The sequence below is a fragment of the Leptodactylus fuscus genome, unplaced genomic scaffold (genome assembly GCF_031893055.1).
Source record: "Leptodactylus fuscus isolate aLepFus1 unplaced genomic scaffold, aLepFus1.hap2 HAP2_SCAFFOLD_40, whole genome shotgun sequence".
NCBI lineage: Eukaryota > Metazoa > Chordata > Amphibia > Anura > Leptodactylidae > Leptodactylus > Leptodactylus fuscus.
Window position 1 is genome coordinate 252,848 of NW_027440423.1, and position 20,110 is coordinate 272,957.

The 20,110-nt window shown below is 45.9% G+C and overlaps 1 protein-coding gene across 1 annotated transcript in view; it reads left to right on the plus strand.

The window, feature by feature from the left end:
- MYCBPAP (MYCBP associated protein) overlaps positions 1 to 20,110 on the plus strand; it is a 107,279-nt gene that overhangs the window by 10,683 nt on the left and 76,486 nt on the right. Inside the window, exons 2-4 of the mRNA XM_075261798.1 lie at positions 1,355 to 1,482; positions 10,121 to 10,280; positions 10,926 to 11,032. Coding sequence (XP_075117899.1) covers positions 1,355 to 1,482; positions 10,121 to 10,280; positions 10,926 to 11,032 — 395 coding nt within the window. The remainder of the gene's footprint in view (positions 1 to 1,354; positions 1,483 to 10,120; positions 10,281 to 10,925; positions 11,033 to 20,110) is intronic.

Consider the following 20,110-nt stretch of genomic DNA (forward strand, 5'->3'; position numbering starts at 1 on the left):
AGTTGTCAGAGGTGCCCCCAGAGGAGTTGTCAGAGGGGTCCCTGAGGAGTTGTCAGAGGTGCCCCCAGAGGAGTTGTCAGAGGGGTCCCCAGAGGAATTGTCAGAGGGGCCCCCAGAGGAGTTGTCAGAGGGGTCCCAGAGGAGTTGTCAGAGGGGTCCCCAGAGGAATTGTCAGAGGGGCCCCCAGAGGAGTTGTCAGAGGGGTCTCCAGAGGAGTTGTCAGAGGGGCCCCAGAGGAGTTGTCAGAGGGGCCCCCAGAGGAGTTGTCAGAGGGGCCCCTGAGGAGTTGTCAGAGGTGCCCCCAGAGGAGTTGTCAGAGGGGCCCCAGAGGACTTGTCAGAGGGGCCCCCAGAGGAGTTGTCAGAGGGGCCCCAGAGGAGTTGTCAGAGGGGCCCCAGGAGGAGTTGTCAGAGGGGTCTCCAGAGGAGTTGTCAGAGGGGCCCCAGAGGAGTTGTCAGAGGAGCCCCCAGAGGAGTTGTCAGAGGGGCCCCTGAGGAGTTGTCAGAGGTGCCCCCAGAGGAGTTGTCAGAGGGGCTCCAGAGGAGTTGTCAGAGGGGCCCCCAGAGGAGTTGTCAGAGGGGCTCCAGAGGAGTTGTCAGAAGGGCCCCAGGAGGAGTTGTCAGAGGGGTCTCCAGAGGAGTTGTCAGAGGGGCCCCAGAGGAGTTGTCAGAGGGGCCCCCAGAGGAGTTGTCAGAGGGGCCCCAGAGGAGTTGTCAGAGGGGCCCCAGGAGGAGTTGTCAGAGGGGTCCCCAGAGGAGTTGTCAGAGGGGTCTCCAGAGGAGTTGTCAGAGGGGCCCCAGAGGAGTTGTCAGAGGGGCCCCCAGAGGAGTTGTCAGAGGGGCCCCCAGAGGAGTTGTCAGAGGGACCCCCAGAAGAGTTGTCAGAGGGGCCCCCAGAAGAGTTGTCAGAGGGGCCCCTGAGGAGTTGTCAGAGGGGCTCCAGAGGAGTTGTCAGAGGGGCCCCCAGAGGAGTTGTCAGAGGGGCCCCTGAGGAGTTGTCAGAGGAGCCCCCAGAGGAGTTGTCAGAGGGGCCCCTGAGGAGTTGTCAGAGGGGCCCCCAGAGGAGTTGTCAGAGGGGCCCCCAGTGGAGTTGTCAGAGGGGCCCCCAGAGGAGTTGTCAGAGGGGTCCCCAGAGGAGTTGTCAGAGGAGCCCCCAGAGGAGTTGTCCGAGGGGCCCCCAGAGGAGTTGTCAGAGGGGCCCCCAGTGGAGTTGTCAGAGGGGCCCCCAGAGGAGTTGTCAGAGGGGTCCCCAGAGGAGTTGTCAGAGGAGCCCCCAGAGGAGTTGTCAGAGGGGCCCCCAGAGGACGGGTCTGCAGATTTTTATTATTGATGTCGTCACATTTATTATTTTGCAGAGAAAAAGAAGAAGGGCCCCGAGCAGGCGACGTCTCCAGGGCCCGAACACACCGAGCCGGCCCTGAACACCCTGCTGAGAAGTGACGACATCCAGGCCCTGCTCATCAGACCCGAGGACCTGGAGAAGGTGACGTCCCTCATTGGCACTGAATCTATAGGGGCCAGGTAGTCTATAAGGGCCAGGTAGTCAGTGATGTACACAGATAATCTATAGGGGCCAGGTAGTCAGTGATGTACACAGATAATCTATAGGGGCCAGGTAGTCTATAGGGGCCAGGTAGTCAGTGATGTACACAGATAATCTATAGGGGCCAGGTAGTCTATAGGGGCCAGGTAGTCAGTGATATACAAAGATAATCTATAGGGGCCAGGTAGTCTATAGGGGCCAGGTAGTCAGTGATGTACACAGATAATCTATAGGGGCCAGGTAGTCAGTGATATACACAGATAATCTATAGGGGCCAGGTAGTCAGTGATATACAAAGATAATCTATAGGGGCCAGGTAGTCTATAGGGGCCAGGTAGTCAGTGATGTACACAGATAATCTATAGGGGCCAGGTAGTCAGTGATGTACACAGATAATCTATAGGGGCCAGGTAGTCAGTGATGTACACAGATAATCTATAGGGGCCAGGTAGTCAGTGATATACAAAGATAATCTATAGGGGCCAGGTAGTCTATAGGGGCCAGGTAGTCAGTGATGTACACAGATAATCTATAGGGGCCAGGTAGTCAGTGAGGTAGTCAGTGATGTACACAGATAATCTATAGGGGCCAGGTAGTCAGTGATGTACACAGATAATCTATAGGGGCCAGGTAGTCAGTGATGTACACAGATAATCTATAGGGGCCAGGTAGTCAGTGATGTACACAGATAATCTATAGGGGCCAGGTAGTCAGTGATGTACACAGATAATTTATAGGGGCCAGGTAGTCAGTGATATACACAGATAATCTATAGGGGCCAGGTAGTCAGTGATGTACACAGATAATCTATAGGGGCCAGGTAGTCAGTGATGTACACAGATAATCTATAGCGGCCAGGTAGTCAGTGATGTACACAGATAATCTATAGGGGCCAGGTAGTCAGTGATGTACACAGATAATCTATAGGGGCCAGGTAGTCAGTGATATACAAAGATAATCTATAGGGGCCAGGTAGTCAGTGATATACAAAGATAATCTATAGGGGCCAGGTAGTCTACAGGGGCCAGGTAGTCAGTGATATTCACAGATAATCTATAGGGGCCAGGTAGTCAGTGATGTACACAGATAATCTATAGGGGCCAGGTAGTCAGTGATGTACACAGATAATCTATAGGGGCCAGGTAGTCAGTGATATACAAAGATAATCTATAGGGGCCAGGTAGTCTATAGGGGCCAGGTAGTCAGTGATATACACAGATAATCTATAGGGGCCAGGTAGTCAGTGATGTACACAGATAATCTATAGGGGCCAGGTAGTCAGTGATGTACACAGATAATCTATAGGGGCCAGGTAGTCAGTGATGTACACAGATAATCTATAGGGGCCAGGTAGTCAGTGATGTACACAGATAATCTATAGGGGCCAGGTAGTCAGTGATGTACACAGATAATCTATAGCGGCCAGGTAGTCAGTGATGTACACAGATAATTTATAGGGGCCAGGTAGTCAGTGATATACACAGATAATCTATAGGGGCCAGGTAGTCAGTGATGTACACAGATAATCTATAGGGGCCAGGTAGTCAGTGATGTACACAGATAATCTATAGGGGCCAGGTAGTCAGTGATGTACACAGATAATCTATAGCGGCCAGGTAGTCAGTGATGTACACAGATAATTTATAGGGGCCAGGTAGTCAGTGATATACACAGATAATCTATAGGGGCCAGGTAGTCAGTGATGTACACAGATAATCTATAGGGGCCAGGTAGTCAGTGATGTACACAGATAATCTATAGCGGCCAGGTAGTCAGTGATGTACACAGATAATCTATAGGGGCCAGGTAGTCAGTGATGTACACAGATAATCTATAGGGGCCAGGTAGTCAGTGATATACAAAGATAATCTATAGGGGCCAGGTAGTCAGTGATATACAAAGATAATCTATAGGGGCCAGGTAGTCTACAGGGGCCAGGTAGTCAGTGATATTCACAGATAATCTATAGGGGCCAGGTAGTCAGTGATGTACACAGATAATCTATAGGGGCCAGGTAGTCAGTGATGTACACAGATAATCTATAGGGGCTAGGTAGTCTATAAGGACCAGGTAGTCAGTGATATACACAGATAATTTATAGGGGCCAGGTAGTCAGTGATGTACACAGATAATCTATAGGGGCCAGGTAGTCTATAGGGGCCAGGTATTCAGTGATATTCACAGATAATCTATAGGGGCCAGGTAGTCAGTGATGTACACACATAATCTATAGGGGCCAGATAGTGTATAAGGGCTAGGTAGAAAGTGATATACACAGATAATCTATAGGGGCCAGGTAGTCAGTGATATACACAGATAATCTACAGGGGCCAGGTAGTCAGTGATATTCACAGATAATCTATAGGGGCCAGGTAGTCAGTGATGTACACAGATAATCTATAGGGGCCGGGTAGTCAGTGATATACACAGATAATCTACAGGGGCCAGGTAGTCAGTGATATTCACAGATAATCTATAGGGGCCAGGTAGTCAGTGATATACACAGATAATCTACAGGGGCCAGGTAGTCAGTGATGTACACAGATAATCTATAGGGGCCAGGTAGTCTATAAGGGCCAGGTAGTCAGTGATATACACAGATAATCTATAGGGGCCAGGTAGTCAGTGACATACAGAGACAATCTATAGGGGCCAGGTAGTCAGTGATATACACAGATAATCTACAGGGGCCAGGTAGTCAGTGATATACACAGATAATCTATAGGGGCCAGGTAGTCGATAAGGACCCGGTAGTCAGTGATCTACACAGATAATCTATAGGGGCCAGGCAGTCAGTGATGTACACAGATAATCTATAGGGGCCAGGTAGTCTATAAGGGCCAGGTAGAAAGTGATATACACAGATAATCTATAGGGGCCAGGTAGTCTATAAGGGCCAGGTAGTCAGTGATATACACAGATAATCTATAGGGGCCAAGTAGTCTATAAGGGCCAGGTAGTCAGTGATATACACAGATAATCTATAGGAGCCAGGTAGTCAGTGATATACACAGATAATCTATAGGGGCCAGGTAGTCTATAAGGGCCAGGTAGTCAGTGATGTACACAGATAATCTATAGGGGCCAGGTAGTCAGTGATATTCACAGATAATCTATAGGAGCCAGGTAGTCAGTGATATACACAGATAATCTATAGGGGCCAGGTAGTCTATAAGGGCCAGGTAGTCAGTGATATACAGAGATAATCTATAGGAGCCAAGTAGTCAATGATTTACACAGATAATCTATAGGGGCCAGGTATTCAGTGATATACACAGATAATCTATAGGGGCCAGGTAGTCTATAAGGGTCAGGTAGTCAGTGATATTACACAGATAATCTATAGGGGCCAGGTATTCAGTGATATACACAGATAATCTATAGGGGCCAGGTAGTCTATAGGGGAAAGATAGTCAGTGATATACACAGATAATCTACAGGGGCCAGGTAGTCAGTGATATTCACAGATAATCTATAGGGGCCAGGTAGTCTATAAGGGCCAGGTAGAAAGTGATGTACACAGATAATCTATAGGGGCCAGGTATTCAGTGATATACACAGATAATCTATAGGGGCCAGGTAGTCTATAAGGGTCAGGTAGTCAGTGATATTCACAGATAATCTATAGGAGCCAGGTAGTCAGTGATATACACAGATAATCTATAGGGGCCAGGTAGTCTATAAGGGCCAGGTAGTCAGTGATGTACACAGATAATCTATAGGGGCCAGGTAGTCTATAAGGGCCAGGTAGAAAGTGATGTACACATATAATCTATAGGGGCCAGGTATTCAGTGATATACACAGATAATCTATAGGGGCCAGGTAGTCTATAAGGGTCAGGTAGTCAGTGATATACAGAGATAATCTATAGGGGCCAGGTATTCAGTGATATACACAGATAATCTATAGGGGCCAGGTAGTCTATAAGGGTCAGGTAGTCAGTGATATACAGAGATAATCTACAGTGGCCAGGTATTCAGTGATATACACAGATAATCTATAGGGGCCAGGTAGTCTATAAGGGTCAGGTAGTCAGTGATATACAGAGATAATTTACAGGGGCCAGGTAGTTAGTGATATACACAGATAATCTATAGGGGCCAGGTAGTTGATAAGGGCCGGGTAGTCAGTGATCTACACAGATAATCTATAGGGGCTAGGTAGTCAGTGATGTACAAAGATAATCTTATAGGGGCCAGGTAGTCTATAAGGGCCAGGTAGTCAGTGATATACACAGATAATCTATAGGGGCCAGGTAGTCTATAAGGGCCAGGTAGAAAGTGATATACACCGATAATCTATAGGGGCCAGGTAGTCTATAAGGGCCAGGTAGTCAGTAATATTCACAGATAATCTATAGGAGCCAGGTAGTCTATAAGGGCCAGGTAGTCAGTGATGTACACAGATAATCTATAGGGGCCAGGTAGTCTATAAGGGCCAGGTAGTCAGTGATGTACACAGATAATCTATAGGGGCCAGGTAGTCAGTGATGTACACAGATAATCTATAGGGGGCAGGTAGTCAGTGATATACAAAGATAATCTATAGGGACCAGGTAGTCTATAGGGGCCAGGTAGTCAGTGATGTACACAGATAATCTATAAGGGCCAGGTAGTCAGTGATGTACACAGATAATCTATAGGGGCCAGGTAGTCAGTGATATACAGAGATAATCTATAGGAGCCAAGTAGTCAATGATTTACACAGACAATCTATAGGGGCCAGGTATTCAGTGATATACACAGATAATCTATAGGGGCCAGGTAGTCTATAAGGGCCAGGTAGTCAGTGATATACACAGATAATCTATAGGGGCCAGGTAGTCTATAGGGGAAAGATAGTCAGTGATATACACAGATAATCTACAGGGGCCAGGTAGTCAGTGATATTCACAGATAATCTATAGGAGCCAGGTAGTCTATAAGGGTCAGGTAGTCAGTGATATACAGAGATAATCTATAGGGGCCAGGTATTCAGTGATATACACAGACAATCTATAGGGGCCAGGTATTCAGTGATATACACAGATAATCTATAGGGGCCAGGTAGTCTATAAGGGTCAGGTAGTCAGTGATATACAGAGATAATCTATAGGGGCCAGGTATTCAGTGATATACACAGATAATCTATAGGGGCCAGGTATTCAGTGATATTCACAGATAATCTTTAGGGGCCAGGTAGTCTATAGGGGCCAGGTAGTCTATAGGGGCCAGGTAGTCTATAGGGGCCAGGTAGTCAGTGACACTTCCAGGTCTATATGTATGTATGGCAGGTTTGGGGTTTGCACAGCTTTAGGATTGTCTGCTCTTACCCCAGGGGATGCCCCATTATAGAGACCCCGCTCCCCTATATATATATTTGGGGGGTCCGGGCAGCTTTTGCTCCAGTCCAGAGAACTCTCTGACCTCAGGCAGGTTATTTATGTGGATGTGAAGCTGCAGGGCCTGGTTAAAGGGGATGTGACAGCCATCTCGGAGTGGCTCGCGTATTTCTTCCTTCCTCCTTGTGTAATCTCGGGATTCTATTTCTTATATTAGACGTCCGTTAGCTGTTGTGTAACGTTGTGATGTCATTGTGGAGGCCGCAGATGTCACAACCACAACGACTCCTCACCCTGCAACATGGCGGCACATCAGCAGATTTATTAATAGGATTTCACTAACCGCGTCCTATAAGGGAGAGAGAAGAGGAGGCCGGGGAATGTACTGTATACAGGGAGTGTGGGGAATGTACTGTATACAGGGAGTGTGGGGAATGTACTGTATACAGGGAGTCTGGGCACTATATACAGGGAGTCTGGGGAATGTACTGTATACAGGGAGTCTGGGCACTGTATACAGGGAGTCTGGGCAGTATATACAGGGAGTCTGGGCAGTATATACAGGGAGTCTGGACACTTACTGTATACAGGGAGTCTGGGCACTATATACAGGGAGTCTGGGGAATGTACTGTATACAGGGAGTCTGGGCACTGTATACAGGGAGTCTGGGCAGTATATACAGGGAGTCTGGGCAGTATATACAGGGAGTCTGGACACTTACTGTATACAGGGAGTCTGGGCACTATATACAGGGAGTCTGGGGAATGTACTGTATACAGGGAGTCTGGGCAGTATATACAGGGAGTCTGGGCAGTATATACAGGGAGTCTGGGCAGTATATACAGGGAGTCTGGGCAGTATATACAGGGAGTCTAGGCACTATATACAGGGAGTCTGGGCAGTATATACAGGGAGTCTGGGCAGTATATACAGGGAGTCTGGGCAGTATATACAGGGAGTCTAGGCACTATATACAGGGAGTCTGGGCAGTATATACAGGGAGTCTGGGCAGTATATACAGGGAGTCTGGGCAGTATATACAGGGAGTCTGGGCAGTATATACAGGGAGTCTAGGCACTATATACAGGGAGTCTGGGCAGTATATACAGGGAGTCTGGGCAGTATATACAGGGAGTCTGGGCAGTATATACAGGGAGTCTAGGCACTATATACAGGGAGTCTGGGCAGTATATACAGGGAGTTTGGGCAGTATATACAGGGAGTCTAGGCACTATATACAGGGAGTCTGGGCAGTATATACAGGGAGTCTGAGCAGTATATACAGGGAGTCTAGACACTTACTGTATACAGAGAGTCTGGGCACTATATACAGGGAGTCTGGACACTTACTGTATACAGAGAGTCTGGGCACTTACTATATACAGGGAGTCTGGGTACTATATACAGAGAGTCTGGGCAGTATATACAGGGAGTCTGGGCACTATATACAGGGAGTCTGGGCACTTACTATATACAGAGAGTCTGGGCAGTATATACAGGAAGTCTGGGCAGTATATACAGGGAGTCTGGGCAGTATATACAGGGAGTCTGGACACTTACTGTATACAGGGAGTCTGGGCACTGTATACAGGGAGTCTGGGCAGTATATACAGGGAGTCTGGGCAGTATATACAGGGAGTCTGGACACTTACTGTATACAGGGAGTCTGGGCACTGTATACAGGGAGTCTGGGCAGTATATACAGGGAGTCTGGGCAGTATATACAGGGAGTCTGGACACTTACTGTATACAGGGAGTCTGGGCACTATATACAGGGAGTCTAGACACTTACTGTATACAGGGAGTCTGGGCAGTATATACAGGGAGTCTGGACACTTACTGTATACAGGGAGTCTGGGCACTGTATACAGGGAGTCTGGGCAGTATATACAGGGAGTCTGGGCAGTATATACAGGGAGTCTGGACACTTACTGTATACAGGGAGTCTGGGCACTGTATACAGGGAGTCTGGGCAGTATATACAGGGAGTCTGGGCAGTATATACAGGGAGTCTGGACACTTACTGTATACAGAGAGTCTGGGCAGTATATACAGGGAGTCTGGACACTTACTGTATACAGGGAGTCTGGGCACTGTATACAGGGAGTCTGGGCAGTATATACAGGGAGTCTGGGCAGTATATACAGGGAGTCTGGACACTTACTGTATACAGGGAGTCTGGGCAGTATATACAGGGAGTCTAGACACTTACTGTATACAGGGAGTCTGGGCAGTATATACAGGGAGTCTGGACACTTACTGTATACAGGGAGTCTGGGCAGTATATACAGGGAGTCTGGGCAGTATATACAGGGAGTCTGGACACTTACTGTATACAGGGAGTCTGGGCAGTATATACAGGGAGTCTAGACACTGTATACAGGGAGTCTGGGCAGTATATACAGGGAGTCTGGACACTTACTGTATACAGGGAGTCTGGGCAGTATATACAGGGAGTCTGGGCAGTATATACAGGGAGTCTGGACACTTACTGTATACAGGGAGTCTGGGCAGTATATACAGGGAGTCTAGACACTTACTGTATACAGGGAGTCTGGGCAGTATATACAGGGAGTCTAGACACTTACTGTATACAGGGAGTCTGGGCAGTATATACAGGGAGTCTAGACACTTACTGTATACAGGGAGTCTGGGCAGTATATACAGGGAGTCTGGACACTTACTGTATACAGGGAGTCTGGGCACTGTATACAGGGAGTCTGGGCAGTATATACAGGGAGTCTGGGCAGTATATACAGGGAGTCTGGACACTTACTGTATACAGGGAGTCTGGGCAGTATATACAGGGAGTCTAGACACTGTATACAGGGAGTCTGGGCAGTATATACAGGGAGTCTGGACACTTACTGTATACAGGGAGTCTGGGCAGTATATACAGGGAGTCTGGGCAGTATATACAGGGAGCGCAGTGTCTCTGACATTAGAGGGGATTATGGGGTGTAAGTGATGGGTCAGAGGGCTTGTATATTGGGTTCGGGTCCTTCTCCTGTCTGGTATGAGCCTGCTCTCTGATGGAGTGGGTGGAGCAGTGGCAGATAATGGTGAATAGGATTATTTGGTGTCGGTGAGGTCACCTCCCTCCTGGCCTCCGCCATAGTCCGCCCCGGCCTTGCAGGGATCAGCAGGTTCTTGCAGTCGGGAGCCTTCCTTATGTTTCAGGCTGTGGCAGATTCAGGAGACAAAGTCACTAGTTATATTAGGTCGGTGTTCACATTGTGACCTTTATATCTCTCAGCTTCATCCTCCACGACGCCCGAAAGAAGAGAAGAAATCTCCTGGAAGAAAAGAGATCGTAGTCCGGAAAGTTCTAGAGCAAGACCAGGGACCGAAGAGGAAAGTACTTGTGGCCCGGCCAGTCCCACCGGGGACCGCAAGGAAAGCCCCGCCCTTGTCTGGTATGTCATAGGGATGTCACAGTGTGATGTCATAGTGATGTCTATAGAGATGTCTATGGTGATGTCATACAGATGTATATAGGGATGTCTATAGTGATGTCATAGAGAGGTCTATAGAGATGTCTATAGAGAGGTCTATAGTGATGTCATGTTTATGTGTGTGGAGTGGCCGATTATCTTATGTATATGGAGTGACGGACTCTCTGCTGTATCAGCACCGCTAGGTTGTAGATGAGAGTCTATCAGTGCACAGAATGAGGCAATAAACCAGCCAGAAGCCTCCTCCTCCCCTCCCCTCTCCATAGAGCTCTATGTGTCATTCTCTATATAACCAAAAGTCATTACAGATCAGGAGAAAAACGTAACCATAAGATCTCATAGTGAGAGCCGTCCCAGAGCTTAGTATATACCCCTGCACTATGTATATATTATTGGATTATTGCTGGTCCCTGAGCCGCCATGAGAATGTGCAGGGAATCACCTGTATATAGTCAGTGGGGGGTTCGGGCAGGGAGACCCTCACCAATGGGTAAGTAATATACCGTATAATACAGACCTACAATAGACATCTGGATCCTTCTACAAGACACATGGACTGTATAAGACTCTCCTTCATGTCTTACACTCAGCACCTTTCTATTTCAGGGGTGGAGGTCCCAATATGTGAGAGTCACGCTCAGCTTCTGCCGCACAACGTTCTGGGGACGTTACAGGAGCTGAGACGAGAAGCCGCCACACGAGGAGACTTACAGGTGAGTCTTATAGGAACAAGACTTATAGGCCATGACTGTATATGGGGTATACATGCTGTAGGATATATTAGGCCATGACTGTGTATGGGGTATACATGCTGTAGGATATATTAGGCCATGACTGTATATGGGGTATATATGCTGTAGGATATATTAGACCATGACTGTATATGAGGTATACATGCTGTAGGATATATTAGGCCAGGACTGTATATGGAGTATACATACTGTAGGATATATTAGGCCATGACTGTATATGGGGTATACATGCTGTAGGATATATTAGGCCATGACTGTATATGGGGTATACATGCTGTAGGATATATTAGGCCATGGCTGTATATGGGGTATACGTGCTGTAGGATATATTAGGCCATGACTGTATATGGGGTATACATGCTGTAGGATATATTAGGCCATGACTGTATATGAGGTATACATGCTGTAGGATATATTAGGCCAGGACTGTATATGGGGTATACATGCTGTAGGATATATTAGGCCATGGCTGTATATGGGGTATACATGCTGTAGGATATATTAGGCCATGACTGTATATGGGGTATACATGCTGTAGGATATATTAGGCCATGACTGTATATGGGGTATACATGCTGTAGGATATATTAGGCCATGACTGTATATGGGGTATACATGCTGTAGGATATATTAGGCCATGACTGTATATGGGGTATACATGCTGTAGGATATATTAGGCCATGACTGTATATGGGGTATACATGCTGTAGGATATATTAGGCCATTGTATGTATATGGGGTATACATGCTGTAGGATATATTAGGCCATGGCTGTATATAGGGTATACGTGCTGTAGGATATATTAGGCCATGACTGTATATGGGGTATACATGCTGTAGGATATATTAGGCCATGACTGTATATGGGATATACATGCTGTAGGATATATTAGGCCATGGCTGTATATGGGGTATACATGCTGTAGGATATATTAGGCCATGACTGTATATGGGGTATACATGCTGTAGGATATATTAGGCCATGACTGTATATGGGGTATACATGCTGTAGGATATATTAGGCCATGACTGTATATGGGGTATACATGCTGTAGGATATATTAGGCCATGACTGTATATGGGGTATACATGCTGTAGGATATATTAGGCCAGGACTGTATATGAGGTATACATGCTGTAGGATATATTAGGCCATGACTGTATATGGGGTATACATGCTGTAGGATATATTAGGCCATGACTGTATATGGGGTATACATGCTGTAGGATATATTAGGCCATTGTATGTATATGGGGTATACATGCTGTAGGATATATTAGGCCATGGCTGTATATAGGGTATACGTGCTGTAGGATATATTAGGCCATGACTGTATATGGGGTATACATGCTGTAGGATATATTAGGCCATGACTGTATATGGGATATACATGCTGTAGGATATATTAGGCCATGGCTGTATATGGGGTATACATGCTGTAGGATATATTAGGCCATGACTGTATATGGGGTATACATGCTGTAGGATATATTAGGCCATGGCTGTATATGGGATATACATGCTGTAGGATATATTAGGCCATGGCTGTATATGGGGTATACATGCTGTAGGATATATTAGGCCATGACTGTATATGGGGTATACATGCTGTAGGATATATTAGGCCATGGCTGTATATGGGGTATACATGCTGTAGGATATATTAGGCCATGACTGTATATGGGGTATACATGCTCTAGGATATATTAGGCCTTGACTGTATATGGGGTATACATGCTGTAGGATATATTAGGCCATGGATGTATATGGGGTATACATGCTGTAGGATATATTAGGCCATGACTGTATATGGGGTATACATGGCTGTATATGGGGTATACATGCTGTAGGATATATTAGGCCATGACTGTATATGGGGTATACATGCTGTAGGATATATTAGGCCATGACTGTATATGGGGTATACATGCTGTAGGATATATTAGGCCATGACTGTATATGGGGTATACGTGCTGTAGGATATATTAGGCTATCACTGTATATGGGGTATACATGCTGTAGGATATATTAGGCCATGGATGTATATGGGGTATACATGCTGTAGGATATATTAGGCCATTGTATGTATATGGGGTATACACGCTGTAGGATATATTAGGCCATGACTGTATATGGGGTATACATGCTGTAGGATATATTAGGCCAGGACTGTATATGGGGTATACATGCTGTAGGATATATTAGGCCAGGACTGTATATGGGGTATACATGCTGTAGGATATATTAGGCCAGGACTGTATATGGGGTATACATGCTGTAGGATATATTAGGCCATGGCTGTATATAGGGTATACATGCTGTAGGATATATTAGGCCATTGTATGTATATGGGGTATACATGCTGTAGGATATATTAGTCCATGACTGTATATAGGGTATACATGCTGTAGGATATATTAGGCCATGGATGTATATGGGGTATACATGCTGTAGGATATATTAGGCCATGGATGTATATGGGGTATACATGCTGTAGGATATATTAGGCCATGACTGTATATGGGGTATACATGCTGTAGGATATATTAGGCCATGACTGTATATGGGATATACATGCTGTAGGATATATTAGGCCATGACTGTATATGGGGTATACATGCTGTAGGATATATTAGGCCATGACTGTATATGGGGTATACATGCTGTAGGATATATTAGACCATGACTGTATATGGGGTATACGTGCTGTAGGATATATTAGGCCATGACTGTATATGGGGTATACATGCTGTAGGATATATTAGGCCATGACTGTATATGGGGTATACATGCTGTAGGATATATTAGGCCATTGTATGTATATGGGGTATACATGCTGTAGGATATATTAGGCCATGGCTGTATATAGGGTATACGTGCTGTCGGATATATTAGGCCATGACTGTATATGGGGTATACATGCTGTAGGATATATTAGGCCATGGCTGTATATGGGGTATACATGCTGTAGGATATATTAGGCCATGACTGTATATGGGGTATACATGCTGTAGGATATATTAGGCCATGACTGTATATGGGGTATACATGCTGTAGGATATATTAGGCCATGACTGTATATGGGGTATACATGCTGTAGGATATATTAGGCCATTGTATGTATATGGGGTATACATGCTGTAGGATATATTAGCCCATGACTGTATATGGGGTATACATGCTGTAGGATATATTAGCCCATGACTGTATATGGGGTATACATTCTGTAGGATATATTAGGCCATGACTGTATATGGGGTATACATGCTGTAGGATATATTAGGCCATGACTGTATATGGGGTATACATGCTGTAGGATATATTAGGCCATGACTGTATATGGAGTATACATGCTGTCGGATATATTAGGCCATTGTATGTATATGGGGTATACATGCTGTAGGATATATTAGGCCATGGCTGTATATGGGGTATACATGCTGTAGGATATATTAGGCCATGACTGTATATAGGGTATACATGCTGTAGGATATATTAGGCCATGACTGTATATGAGGTATACATGCTGTAGGATATATTAGGCCATGACTGTATATGGGGTATACATGCTGTAGGATATATTAGGCCATGACTGTATATGGGGTATACATGCTGTAGGATATATTAGGCCATGACTGTATATGGGGTATACATGCTGTAGGATATATTAGGCCATGACTGTATATGGGGTATACATGCTGTAGGATATATTAGGCCATGACTGTATATGGGGTATACGTGCTGTAGGATATATTAAGCTATCACTGTATATGGGGTATACATGCTGTAGGATATATTAGGCCATGGCTGTATATGGGGTATACATGCTGTAGGATATATTAGGCCATGACTGTATATGGGGTATACATGCTGTAGGATATATTAGGCCATGACTGTATATGGGGTATACATGCTGTAGGATATATTAGGCTATGACTGTATATGGGGTATACATGCTGTAGGATATATTAGGCCATGGCTGTATATGGGGTATACATGCTGTAGGATATATTAGGCCATGACTGTATATGGGGTATACATACTGTAGGATATATTAGGCCATGACTGTATATGGGGTATCCCTGCTGTAGGATATATTAGGCCATGACTGTATATGGGATATACATGCTGTAGGATATATTAGGCCATGACTGTATATAGGGTATACATGCTGTAGGATATATTAGGCCATGACTGTATATAGGGTATACGTGCTGTAGGATATATTAGGCCATGGCTGTATATGGGGTATCCCTGCTGTAGGATATATTAGGCTATGACTGTATATGGGGTATACATGCTGTAGGATATATTAGGCCATGGCTGTATATGGGATATACATGCTGTAGGATATATTAGGCCATGACTGTATATAGGGTATACATGCTGTAGGATATATTAGGCCATGACTGTATATAGGGTATACATGCTGTAGGATATATTAGGCCATGACTGTATATGGGGTATACATGCTGTAGGATATATTAGGCCATGGCTGTATATGGGGTATACATGCTGTAGGATATATTAGGCCATGGCTGTATATGGGGTATACATGCTGTAGTATATATTAGGCCATGGCTGTATATGGGGTATACATGCTGTAGGATATATTAGGCCATGACTGTATATGGGGTATACACGCTGTAGGATGTATTAGGCCATGACTGTATATGGGGTATACACGCTGTAGGATATATTAGGCCATGGCTGTATATGGGGTATACATGCTGTAGGATATATTAGGCCATGACTGTATATGGGGTATACATGCTGTAGGATATATTAGGCCATGACTGTATATGGGGTATACATGCTGTAGGATATATTAGGCCATTGTATGTATATGGGGTATACATGCTGTAGGATATATTAGGCCATGGCTGTATATAGGGTATACGTGCTGTCGGATATATTAGGCCATGACTGTATATGGGATATACATGCTGTAGGATATATTAGGCCATGACTGTATATGGGGTATACATGCTGTAGGATATATTAGGCCATGGATGTATATGGGGTATACATGCTGTAGGATATATTAGGCCATGGCTGTATATGGGGTATACATGCTGTAGGATATATTAGGCCATGGCTGTATATAGGGTATACATGCTGTAGGATATATTAGGCTATTGTATGTATATGGGGTATACATGCTGTAGGATATATTAGGCCATGACTGTATATAGGGTATACATGCTGTAGGATATATTAGGCCATGGATGTATATGGGGTATACATGCTGTAGGATATATTAGGCCATGGATGTATATGGGGTATACATGCTGTAGGATATATTAGGCCATGACTTTATATGGGGTATACATGCTGTAGGATATATTAGGCCATGACTGTATATGGGGTATACATGCTGTAGGATATATTAGGCCTTGACTGTATATGGGGTATACATGCTGTAGGATATATTAGGCCATGACTGTATATGGGGTATACATGCTGTAGGATATATTAGGCCATTGTATGTATATGGGGTATACATGCTGTAGGATATATTAGGCCATGGCTGTATATAGGGTATACGTGCTGTAGGATATATTAGGCCATGACTGTATATGGGGTATACATGCTGTAGGATATATTAGGCCATGACTGTATATGGGGTATACATGCTGTAGGATATATTAGGCCATGACTGTATATCGGGTATACATGCTGTAGGATATATTAGGCCATGACTGTATATGGGGTATACATGCTGTAGGATATATTAGGCCATTGTATGTATATGGGGTATACATGCTGTAGGATATATTAGGCCATTGTATGTATATGGGGTATACATGCTGTAGGATATATTAGGCCATGGCTGTATATAGGGTATACGTGCTGTAGGATATATTAGGCCATGACTGTATATGGGATATACATGCTGTAGGATATATTAGGCCATGACTGTATATGGGGTATACATGCTGTAGGATATATTAGGCCATGGATGTATGTCACGGAGCAAAGGTATACGTCTTCCTCCGGATGGTCTTTTGAATCAACACGGACGCAAGAGGTCGGGAGACAACAGCAATTTATTGTAATCCACAAAGTTAGTAGCCGGCGGCGGTCACATCAACCGTAATAACAATAAGTCCACAGAAGTCACAATCCAATGATAGCTTTGGCTCCTTGGTCCTGTAACTAAGTCCTGGCTCTCTACAGAGCTGTGCACAGGCCGGCTAACACATACTAACTGCTAGCTATATACTATATACTAAGACTGTTACACCTATATCTGTGGGTGGGAAGGGCTGAGTCACAGATCCTTCCCCCCTCACCTATACCAAGGAGAGCAGACTCCCTGTCTACTATGGACAATGCACCATCCAACATCTTCTTGGAGACACGGATCAGATTATCTCCACCCATTGTCCTCACTGGTCCTCACTAGTTAGAGGTATTTGCATACAATGTGCTAACACACTAGACCCGAATCAGCCAACTACACACTGATGTATATAACAGGTTAGAGAATACATTCCACATGAAATATATATTACACATTGCCTATAGTATAGACTCTAACCATCCCGTGACAACCCCTCCCCCTCTCAAAACATGTGCATGACACAATTGGCCTACACAGGTAAATTGGGGAATGCACATCAGTCTCTATAGCTCATATGTCCTCCTGCCGGGATAACCCATCTGTGTTCTGGTGTTGGTTCCCTCGGCGGTACTGAATGGTAAAGTTGTAGGGTTGAAGGGCTGGCATCTTGCAGAAAATCCGGTGGATCCATGTTGGCTTCTCCCTGAGCTTGGCTTCGGGTCACTGCTCCCACAAAGTGGCACTGTAGATTTCCAACATCGTTACCTAACAGAACATCGGCCGGCAGCCCGCTCATCACACCAATTGTGCATCGTTTTGGTCCATAACCATAGTCAAGTTCCACGGTAGCTTTAGGAATACGTTTCCGAGTACCTCCTGCCAACTCGATAGAAATGCCAGGGCCCTCCTCTAGGGCCTCGGGTCGCACAACTCGGGGGTCCGCTACCGTTAGGAAAGCTCCCGAGTCCCGGAATCCAACAACTGTTCGGCCATCCAGTAGGACCTCCTGCAAGTGCTTCCTCTGAAGGTTTGCGGGATGTGTGGCGGAAGGCTGAATCCCATAGACCCCTGGAGGTGGAACAGATGGGTCATTCATGGAGTCATCTGGAAATGGGGCCAAACTTTCTGTCCTAGGGGTGGTTCCCAGGTAGTGAATAGGCCGGGATGCCACGGTGGCCCGTGCCCCCATGTTAGCAGTGCAACTAGCTTGCAAATGTCCAGGCCGCCCGCACCCAAAACATCTGCGCTCTAGCATTCTTCCAGTAGGTCGTTGTCTAGGGACAGGGTTGTTCATAGCTGGAGGCCGATGGGCTGGGGCAAGGGTAGAGGGGGAATTGTAATCCTGAGGCCGGGCACGAAAGGTGGTTGGCTGGCTGAAGGGTGTCTGGCGGACTGTGGTAGTTTTCTGCTCCTCTGCAAACAACCTCTTCCACTGCGGCTTGATGGTCAGGCCCTCATCTGCAAGGGAAGCAGCTTGCTCCACTGTGGCTGGGTTCCATTCCAGCACCCACTCACGGATCTCAGCGGGGCACTGGGAAAAGAACTGTTCCTTAAGTATGACTTGGAGGATCTTATCGACTGTGACAGCCTCCTCTCCTTCTAGCCAGCGCTTGCATGCTTGCTTCAACTTGTGGGCGAACATGTGGAAGGAGCTTCCCCCATTGTAAGACAAAGAGCGGAACTGAACTCGGTAGGTCTCTGGAGTGACTGCATAATACTTCTGCACCGCTCTTTTAATGGCCTCATAGTCCCGCTGATCACTAGGGTCCATGGCTCTGAGAGCTTCCGCAGCCCCATCTCGTAGGTGCCCCACCAGATACCGGACCCAATCCTTCTCTGGGACTTCCATCAGGCGGCACTGGTGTTCGAAGTCCTGAAAATATCCATCAACATCCCCAGCCGCTTCATCAAAGGTCTTGAAGTGTTTATGGGAGACATATGGTGGTTCTCTCACTGTTGGGCTGGGGGTCGACGTTTGATTATAATTCCTCGTAGTTATCTCAGCCATTCGCATTTCATGCGCCATTCTTTCCTTTTCATGCGCCATTCTCTGTTCCTCCTTCTCCGTTTCCTGAGCCCTCTGTAATGCTCTACTCCTTTGCTCTGCAGTTGCTTCTAGCCCCAGCACTGCCAATTCCTCCTCATACAAAACAACCCATCTGCTCTTTTGGGTCTGTACCTGCCACTCCCGTATCTCTCCAGTCTCCTGGGGGCAGCCCTCCTCATGGTCGCTTTGCAGGGTCATCTCCTCCAGTGCCTCGATCAGTTGATCTTTCGTTCTTCCCTGGTAACTCAGGTTTAGTTCCCGGGCCCTTACTTGTAGACTTGCCATAGTCCAGTTCCTGTATTCTGAGGTTGTGGCTCCATTAATCGCTGGGCTGCTGTAGTCCATCTCGCTGTCCGCTGTTGATCCCACCGCTGCCAACCAGTTGTCACGGAGCAAAGGTATACGTCTTCCTCCGGATGGTCTTTTGAATCAACACGGACGCAAGAGGTCGGGAGACAACAGCAATTTATTGTAATCCACAAAGTTAGTAGCCGGCGGCGGTCACATCAACCGTAATAACAATAAGTCCACAGAAGTCACAATCCAATGATAGCTTTGGCTCCTTGGTCCTGTAACTAAATCCTGGCTCTCTACAGAGCTGTGCACAGGCCGGCTAACACATACTAACTGCTAGCTATATACTATATACTAAGACTGTTACACCTATATCTGTGGGGGGGAAGGGCTGAGTCACAGATCCTTCCCCCCTCACCTATACCAAGGAGAGCAGACTCCCTGTCTACTATGGACAATGCACCGTCCAACATCTTCTTGGAGACACTGATCAGATTATCTCCACCCATTGTCCTCACTAGTTAGAGGGATTTGCATACAATGTGCTAACACACTAGACCCTAATCAGCCAACTACACATTGATGTTTACAACAGGTTAGAGAATACATTCCACATGAAATATATATTAC